At 41.3% G+C, this 9,089-nt stretch overlaps 2 protein-coding genes and 1 long non-coding RNA gene across 3 annotated transcripts; all 3 read left to right on the top strand.

Moving 5' to 3' along the window:
* The first annotated feature begins 290 nt into the window (after nucleotides 1-290).
* LOC121909284 (tripartite motif-containing protein 16-like) lies at nucleotides 291-1,732 on the top strand. Its single transcript, XM_042429754.1, has one exon. The coding sequence runs from the start codon at nucleotides 496-498 to the stop codon at nucleotides 1,690-1,692; it is 1,197 nt and encodes a 398-aa protein (XP_042285688.1). The 5' UTR covers nucleotides 291-495; the 3' UTR covers nucleotides 1,693-1,732.
* A 2,566-nt stretch (nucleotides 1,733-4,298) lies between these two features.
* LOC121909286 lies at nucleotides 4,299-6,690 on the top strand. The gene is made up of 3 exons (XR_006099404.1): nucleotides 4,299-4,494; nucleotides 5,144-5,254; nucleotides 6,314-6,690. It is a non-coding gene; the product is annotated as an uncharacterized LOC121909286 (long non-coding RNA).
* A 269-nt stretch (nucleotides 6,691-6,959) lies between these two features.
* LOC121908833 (tripartite motif-containing protein 16-like) lies at nucleotides 6,960-8,621 on the top strand. Its single transcript, XM_042429143.1, has one exon. It carries the CDS (start codon nucleotides 6,960-6,962, stop codon nucleotides 8,151-8,153), a length of 1,194 nt encoding a protein of 397 aa, XP_042285077.1. The 3' UTR covers nucleotides 8,154-8,621.
* The last annotated feature ends 468 nt before the right edge of the window (nucleotides 8,622-9,089 follow it).

The following is a 9,089-nucleotide window of genomic DNA, read 5'->3' as shown; positions in this document are numbered from 1 at the left end:
AGAGCTGAAATGGAGCAGAAAGGAGTTCAGCTGGACCAAGAAACCTTTTCTCTTCTCTGTTTGATCTGTCTGGATCTACTGAAGGATCCGGTGACTATTCCCTGTGGACACAGCTACTGCATGAGCTGTATTAAAAGCTTCTGGAATGGAGAGGATCAGAGGAAGATCTACAGCTGCCCTCAGTGCAGACAGACCTTCACACCGAGGCCTGTCCTGGTGAAAAACACCATGTTAGCAGCTTTAGTGGAGGAGCTGAAGAAGAATGGACTCCAAGCTGCTCCTGCTGATCACTGCTATGCTGGACCTGAAGATGTGGCCTGTGATGTCTGCACTGGGAGGAAGCGGAAAGCCCTCAAGTCCTGTTTGACTTGTCCAGCTTCTTACTGTAAGAATCACCTCCAGCCTCATTACGATGCAGCTCCATTAAAGAAACACAAGCTGGTCGACCCCTCGGAGAAGCTCCAGGAGAACATCTGCTCTCGTCATGACGAGGTGATGAAGATGTTCTGCCGTACTGATCAGCAGAGTATCTGTTATCTCTGCCCTGTGGATGGACATAAAGGCCACAACACAGTCTCAGCTGCAGCAGAAAGGACTGAGAGGCAGAGAGAGCTCGAGGTGAGTCGACAAAACATCCAGCAGAGAATCCAGGACAGAGAGAAAGATGTGAAGCTGCTTCAACAGGAGGTGGAGGCCGTCAGTCGCTCTGCTGATAAAGCAGTGGAGGACAGTGAGAAGATCTTCACTGAGCTGGTCAGTCTCATCCAGAAAAGAAGCTCTGATGTGAAGCAGCAGATCAGATCCCAGCAGGAAACTGAAGTGAGTCGAGTCAAAGAGCTTCAGGAGAAGCTGGAGCAGGAGATCACTGAGCTGAAGAGGAAAGACACTGAACTGAAGCAGCTCTCATACACAGAGGATCACAACCAGTTTCTGCTCAACTACCCCTCACTGTCACAACTCAGTGCATCTACAGACTCATCCAGCATCAATATCGGTCCTCTGAGATACTTTGAGGATGTGACAGCAGCTGTGTCAGAGCTCAGAGATAAACTACAGGACATCCTGAGGGAGAAATGGACAAACATCTCACTGACAGTGACTGAAGTCGACATTTCACTACCACCAGATCCCAAGACCAGAGCTGGATTCTTAAGATATTCAAGTGAAATCACTCTGGATCCAAACACAGCAAGCGCATATTTGTTGTTATCTAAGGGGAACAGAAAAGCAGAAGGAATGAGAAAACAACTGCCTTATTCTAGTCACCCAGACAGATTCACCGGATGGTGTCAGGTCCTGAGTAGAGAGAGTCTGACTGGACGTTGTTACTGGGAGGTGGAGTGGAGAGGTGGAGGAGTTCGTGTAGCAGTCACATACAAGAATATCAGCAGAGCAGGAGGCTCGACTGAATGTGGATTTGGATTCAACAACAAATCTTGCGCTTTATATTGTGACAATAACGGTTATAACTTTTTGTTCAACAACATCAAAACTCCCATCCCAGGTCCTCGTTCCTCCAGAGTAGGAGTGTACCTGGATCACACAGCAGGTATTCTGTCCTTTTACAGCGTCTCTAAAACCATGACTCTCCTCAACAGAGTCCAGACCACATTCACTCAGCCTGTCTATGCTGGAATTTGTCTTTGTTATTATTCTTATGGAGACACAGCTGAGTTCTGTAAACTCAAATAGACAGAAGTCATTTCAGACTTCATGTGTCAGATTCTGTGTTGTCATTCTTCATTTTTTTTGTCTCCATTGTTTCTGAGAGCTCGTTGCTGTGGTGTTTCTGATCTGCATAGAAATCAGCTGTCAATCAAACTGGGATTGTCAATACTTTATTTTCTGTTGTTGTGTTGATGTTTTGACTTTCTTAAATGTCACTTTTTCCCGTGTTTTTATCCATGGAGGCTATCACTGCTCATGATTACGTCTTTTACCTTCACTGACATTTCTTCAGATGAAAATGTGAACTTCTCTTTGCTGTAAATGTTAGATTCATGTTTGTATTTGTATGCTGTTGTTTCTCTTTCACTTCAGTGTCTTAAACAGAGAAAACAGCAGAACTTCCTTCATCATAGATATTTTGTTCTCACTACTTTGTAAATTCATACAGAAATGCACAATCAAACTGTAATTATCATGATAATAATCTAGGAGATGATTTATTGTGTTCTTCTACATAGCTGACATTCTGGGTTAAACTAACTGATTGTGTGGATGAAGTGAATCTGAACATGAAATCATTGAACAAGAGTCATTTAACAGACTACTGATTGGATGTGTGAACAATCTGAAGCTTTACATAATCAATAAAAATGTTTTTTCAACAGTGAGCAAAGTATTTTCTTCTGTCTTCATCTCAGGATCTCATTCAAAGCTTCTGGAGAAAATGTGAAACTAAAATGAGAGTTTATTTGAGGCAGTTTTCCTCCTGAAACACCACAAAGTACAGAGTTCATGTTCAGAGCAGACAAATGTTTGTCAGTCAATCTGCAGTGTATTTAGTTGACAAAGTCTTTGTTATACAGGCCTAAAAAACTGAAAAATATTTATTGACAAATTAAAGGAAAAACTGGTCCAGGTCTGAAAGCTTGACCCCTACAGTGAGCGGATCTGGTGGCTCTGTTATGCTTTGGGGGGCATTTTGTTGGCATGGTTTGGGTCCACTCGTCCCCTTAGAAAGAAGGGTCACTGCTAATCAATACAAAGCTGTTCTGAGTGATCACCTTTATCCTATGATGAAACATTTCTATCCTGATGAGATTGGTCTCTTCCAGGATGACAATGCCCTAATTCACAGTGCACGAGGGGTCACTGATGGTTTGATGAGTATGAAAATGATGTGAATCATATGCCAAACTTAAACTACTGGATTAATTTAAAAGGACATAATGAGGATCATCCAACACAAGATACATTAAAACCCTGTTTGGAAAAGGAGAAGAAAGAAACAAAATGTTTTTGATGGACCAATGAGCAAAAAGCAAAAGAACTAGAAATAACTGAAATAAACATTAGTCCAAAGGTACCACTCTCACTAATAATGCTTTGATGCTTCCTGACCCTGTTGTAGATCTCACATTACTTGGCAAAAAAAGCAAAGATAAGGTGTTTATTTTACCACAGACAATAAAAACCCATATAGAAAATAACTACTACAGCTATGTTCAAATTTATAGAGACTAAAGAACTCAGCTAATAAAATTGGTATTTCATTTATAGTTCCAGATTCGAACATTAAAATTTGCAAATGAATCAGTCATGGATTATCAGTGTATACTGGGAAGACACTAGCAATTTTTTTTAGCACTACAATGAGTTGAAGATGTGAGACCATGAACAAAGGCAATAACTAAAAAAGTAATCCAGATCTACAATGACTCTTACCCATTCTCTCCACTCAGCATTTCAGTTGCTGCCATCAGGCCACAGACTTAAAGTTCCAATGGTCAGGAAGAACAATTACAAGAAATCATTAATTATTTCAGCTGTGACCACCCTCAACAAGACCCTGTTTAAATAGGCCCTTTGGAACTTGCCTATAATTATTGTGTATTGTTGTGTGTGACATGTGTTGTCTTGTATGCCAGTGCCAAAGACGAATTTCCTTTTCATGTAAATTTAATGGACAATAAAGTAGTCTGAATCTGAATCTGAGACCTTGAGGGCGGTAATATGTTCTAATTCCAGCTCCTCATTAACCAGCTTGAAGCACAGCCATTCAGACTGCAGACCAGACGTTGTAATAGAGATGTAACTAACACTATGTAGAATTCAAATGATGGGATTAAGTATGACATTTGTACGGATATCAGCACATTTAGGAATCAAAGTCAATGAAAGAGCTGAAAAATGTGCAAAGGAAACCACAAAAACGGATGACACTGACATCACAGCACCCTTTAATAAAAAAGAAATGGAGACCACAATTCAGCATAAGTTGACAGAAAGGTGGCAAAAGCAGTGGGAAGAAGAGAGAACAGGAAGGTGATTGTACAGAAAAGAAAAGTAGGCATGATGAGAAGCACGGGGAGAACCGGAGAGAGTTTGATCATACAGGATTAAACAGTACATTATTTCAAATAGGAAAACATAATACAGGAAGGTTTTGTGATAGTGAAGAAGCTTTAGAACATGTTATGCTTTACCTTCCAAAATATGATGCTGAGAGAAGGGAAGTGATATTGAACCTTAAAGAAATAAAGTTTAGATTTGATTTACGTGATCTCTTACAAAGAAGTGCTGGGGAGAACTGTTGTCTATTTTTTTTCTAATTTTCTTTTCTTTTATGTATTACAAGAATGAATTAATGTTGATTTCTGATCCCCACTCTATTCCAGTTGGTGGCGGTAATGCGCCGTAACGTTGTTTGCCAACCACCATAAATCAAGAAGAAGAAGAAGGCCACTTTGCTGCGCATCGCCTTTTCCTTCCCTCCTGAGTTTCCGTAGCCTCTCTCTTCCTTCTACAGTGTCGTTTTCATTGTTACAGGTAAGTTGTTTGGAAAAAAGCTGCAGCGCTATTTTGTCGTTTACTTTTGAAATTGAACCGTTTATGTTGTAACCTTTAATGCATGTTGTTTACTGTTAATACTAGGACGTTACCCAGCTGTTCTGTGTTGTTTTGATCGTTAATATACGTTTTGTAAATGTTTTCATTTAACTTTCTGGGCGCCATTTGTATTATTGCAGGCTGCCCTATGTCACGTGACTAACGTAGCTCCACAGAGATTTTAGCATCCATTTCCTGTGTAAATTCTGTTGTTTTGTATATTTAGGAGCAGAGATGCACAGAAAGACATTAATGAGTTATATTGTCTTCTGCAGATATGTGTTTTCCTTTGTTAAATGTTATAATTCTCGTTGTCTCTGTTTAGTCACCCAACCCCACGCACCTTTTCACTTTGCCCACCAGGTGTCGCTGTTTTACTTTTGAATATTGATTTCCATGGTTTTGAGATTTGTCCATTTTAATAGTTCTCTACTAGTAATGTGTACATATTGTGATGTCTAATTAATATATCTGTATGCATTTTAAGAAAAAGAATGAAATCTGCACAGTGCTGTTTTGCATTGCTGAGGGAGCAGAGGAGCAGAAAAAAGAACAGAAGGCAATTAATGGGTTATATTGTCTTCCACAGGAGCAAATAAATGGTAGAAAATAATCCCTTGAGTGGCCAATAACAACCTCCACTCTGTACACTGGGAAGTCATCTCAGATCCCAGGAACACTTTGGCACCAGAAAGCAGAGGTGAGCAGTGTTTTTAAATGAGAAATTAGTTCTACTGTTAAATGCTGAAACAAACAGTATTGCTTTAAAACTCAAACACAACAAGCTCCACTCTGTGCTCATTTTTTACAGTATTAGGGCTGCACAATATATTGTTTTAACATCAACATCGCAATGTGCACATTGTCACTCGTCACATTGCAGGACGTGTGATGTTAAGAAAGGCGAATTAACTCCAACATGTCATGCTACAGCTGTTGATGTGCTCTGCTGAAGGGGTGTACTTGATCATTTTATCAAACAACCAAAGCAGGCCCAACCAGTCGCCTACCACAACTTGAAAATGAGTGCTGCCTGTTTTGGTAGTTTGATAAACTGATGCACCCCTTCACCAGAGCACACAGTGACCTGATCGCTGTGCATGCAGAGTCTGCGTATCACCTGCCTGTAAACATGTGCGGGACACGGCTACTGTCACAGATAATGTTGTCTGGATGCTAGAGGCAGGCACCTCAGCTACACCTCGTCCCAGAGCTGGTTTAAAGTTAAAGAGTTAGTTCACAGGGCTGGGCCATGCCCTAATGTTAGCAGTATAGCCGTGAACGTAGCAGTGCAGTGTATGTACAGTCAAGGCTATTTGTCAGCGAATAAATGCTCCCACTTCTCAAGACCTAAGCCAATTTCCTGTATCTTGCTTACCACCTGCTGATTAAAGTGAAGGGGGTTAGCCCTGAAGTTAGTGACAATGGGTTAGCCTTACCTGACCTGGCTCACTGAACTTAAAGGTGGACTATCTATTCTCATTGTAGTCCCAATATCAGCCACTCCTAAATGGTGAATGGACAAATGTCTGGCTGCTGAGTCTCTTCTGAGTTTTATTCACCCCCCCTCCCTTGTAATATATATAGCAGGAAAAAAGATATCAATGTTTTTTTCCAATATCATGCAGCTCTACACACTATCTCTTTAAAATTTCTCCTCTTCCTTTAATGAATCAGCGCTTGATAACACCTCCCTCTTCTGCTCTCAAATACAACAAGCTCCACTCTGTGCTCATATTTGCTTTTTCCCCCCCTTCAGATCTGCAGCTTGAAGATGGGTGTCACCAACACGTAATGGATTATGAGAGCTGTCAGTCTCCATTCACTGCGGAAATACATGTTGTCCAGATCAGAGCTCAAACTTGTTTAGCCTCTAAGGAAGTGAAACTTAGTCATTGTCACTGAGAGCTGAAATGGAGCAGAAAGGAGTTCAGCTGGACCAAGAAACCTTCTCTCTTCTCTGTTCGATCTGTCTGGATATACTGAAGGATCCGGTGACTATTCCCTGTGGACACAGCTACTGCATGAGCTGTATTACAAACTTCTGGAATGGAGAGGATCCGAGGAAGATCTACAGCTGCCCTCAGTGCAGTGCGACCTTCACACCGAGGCCTGTCCTGGTGAAAAACGACATGTTAGCAGCTTTAGTGGAGCAGCTGAAAGAGACTGGACTCCAAGCTGCTCCTGCTGATCACTGCTTTGCTGGACCTGAAGATGTGGCCTGTGATGTCTGCACTGGGAGGAAGCGGAAAGCCCTCAAGTCCTGTTTGACTTGTCCAGCTTCTTACTGTAAGAATCACATCCAGCCTCACTATGATGCACCTCCATTAAAGAAACACAAGCTGGTCGACCCCTCCAGGAAGCTCCAGGAAAACATCTGCTCTCGTCATGACGAGGTGATGAAGATGTTCTGCCGTACTGATCAGCAGATTATCTGTTATTCTTGCCCTGTGGATGAACATAAAGGACACGACACAGTCTCAGCTGCAGTAGAAAGGACTGAGAAGCAGAGAGAGCTCGAGGTGAGTCGACAAAACATCCAGCAGAGAATCCAGGACAGAGAGACAGATGTGAAGCTGCTTCAACAGAAGCTAGAGGCTGTCAGTCTCTCTGCTGATAAAGCAGTGGAGGACAGTGAGAAGATCTTCACTGAGCTGATCCGTCTCATCCAGAAAAGAAGCTCTGATGTGAAGCAGCAGATCAGATCCCAGCAGGAAACTGAAGTGAGTCGAGTCAAAGTGAATATGAAGAAGCTGGAGCAGGAGATCACTCAGCTGAAGAGGAAAGACGCTGGGCTGAAGAAGCTCTCACACACAGAGGATCACGTCCAGTTTCTACACAACTACCCCTCACTGTCAAAACTCAGTGCATCTACAAACTCATCCAGCATCAATATCCGTCCTCTGAGATACTTTGAGGATGTGACAGCAGCTGTGTCAGAGCTCAGAGATGAACTACAAGAAATCCTGAGGGAGAGATGGACAAAAACCTCACGGACAGGGACTGAAGTGGAAGTTTTACTACCACAACTAGAACCCAAGACCAGAGCTGGATTCTTAAGATATTCACGTGAAATCACTCTGGATCCAAACACAGCAAACCCACTGCTGTTATTATCTGAGGGGAACAGAAAAGCAGAAGCAATGCAAAAACAACAGCCTTATTCTAGTCACCCAGACAGATTCACTAATTGGTGTCAGGTCCTGAGTAGCGAGAGCCTGACTGGACGTTGTTACTGGGAGGTGGAGTGGAGAGGTGGAGGAGTTCGTGTAGCAGTCGCATACAAGGATATCAGCAGAGACGGAGGCTCAAATGAATGTGGATTTGGATTCAATGACAAATCTTGCGCTTTATATTGTGACAATAAGAGTTATCACTTTTTGTTCAACAACATCAAAACTCCCGTCTTAGGTCCTTGTTCCTCCAGAGTAGGAGTGCACCTGGATCACAGAGCAGGTATTCTGTCCTTCTACAGCGTCTCTGAAACCATGACTCTCCTCCACAGAATCAAGACCAAATTCACTCGGCCTCTCCATGTTGGAATTTGTCTTTGTTATTATTCTTCTGGAGACTCTGCTGAGTTCTGTAAACTCAAATAGACAGAAGTCATTTCAGACTTCATGTGTCAGATTCTGTGTTCTGAGAGCTTGTTGCTGTGGTGTTTCTGAACTGTACAGAGATCAGTTGTCAATCATAATGGGATTGTCAACACTTTATTTTCTGTTGTTGTGTTGATGTTCTTTAAATGTCACTTTTTCCTGTGTTTTTATCCATGGAGGCTATCGCTGCTAATGATGACGTCTTTTACCTTCACTGATGTTTCTTCAGATGAAAATATAAACTTCTCTTTGTTCTAAATGTTAGTTTCATGTTTGTATTGATGTGTTTGTATGCTGTTGTTTCTCTCTCACTTCAGCATGTTAAACAGAACACAGCACAACTTCATCATTGATAATTTGTTCTCATCACTTTGAATGTACAATCAAACTAATAATCATGATAATAATCATTTATTATGTTCTTGTACATTCTGGGTTAAACTAACTGATTGTGTGGATGAAGTGGATGTGAACATGAAATCATTGAACAAGAGTCATTTAACAGACTTTACTGATTAGATGTGTGAACAATCTGAAGCTTTATATAATCAATAAAGATGTTTTTTCAACAATGAGCAAAGTATTTTCTTCTGTCTTCATCTCAGGATCTCATTCAAAGCTTCTGGAGAAAATGTGAAACTAAAATGAGAGTTTATTTGAGGAAGTTTTCCTCCTGAAACACCACAAAGTACAGAGTTCATGTTCAGAGCAGACAAACGTTTGTCAGTCAGTCTCTGTACTTTCAGCTTTCTTCACTAAAGCAGCTTTGTCACAGAGAAAAGAGCAGAGTTTTCTATCACTTGTTGCTTTTAACCAAAAAGATTTTTGTTTGTGCATTTAGTTGATGAAGTCTTTGTCATACAGGCCTAAAAGACTGGAAAATATTAATTCATTTGATCAAGTTTGGGTGGGAAGAAGTTTTGTTGAGTCCTGACA

This window comes from Thunnus maccoyii, chromosome 12 (assembly GCF_910596095.1).
Source record: "Thunnus maccoyii chromosome 12, fThuMac1.1, whole genome shotgun sequence".
Lineage (NCBI taxonomy): Eukaryota > Metazoa > Chordata > Actinopteri > Scombriformes > Scombridae > Thunnus > Thunnus maccoyii.
Note: the sequence above shows the minus strand (reverse complement) of the source record. Positions and strands in the feature narration are given on the sequence as shown.

Coding starts and splice junctions, on each gene's coding strand:
- LOC121909284 (XM_042429754.1), top strand. CDS start 496: ATGAAGATGTTCTGCCGTACTGATCAGCAGAGTATCTGTTATCTCTGC.
- LOC121908833 (XM_042429143.1), top strand. CDS start 6,960: ATGTTCTGCCGTACTGATCAGCAGATTATCTGTTATTCTTGCCCTGTG.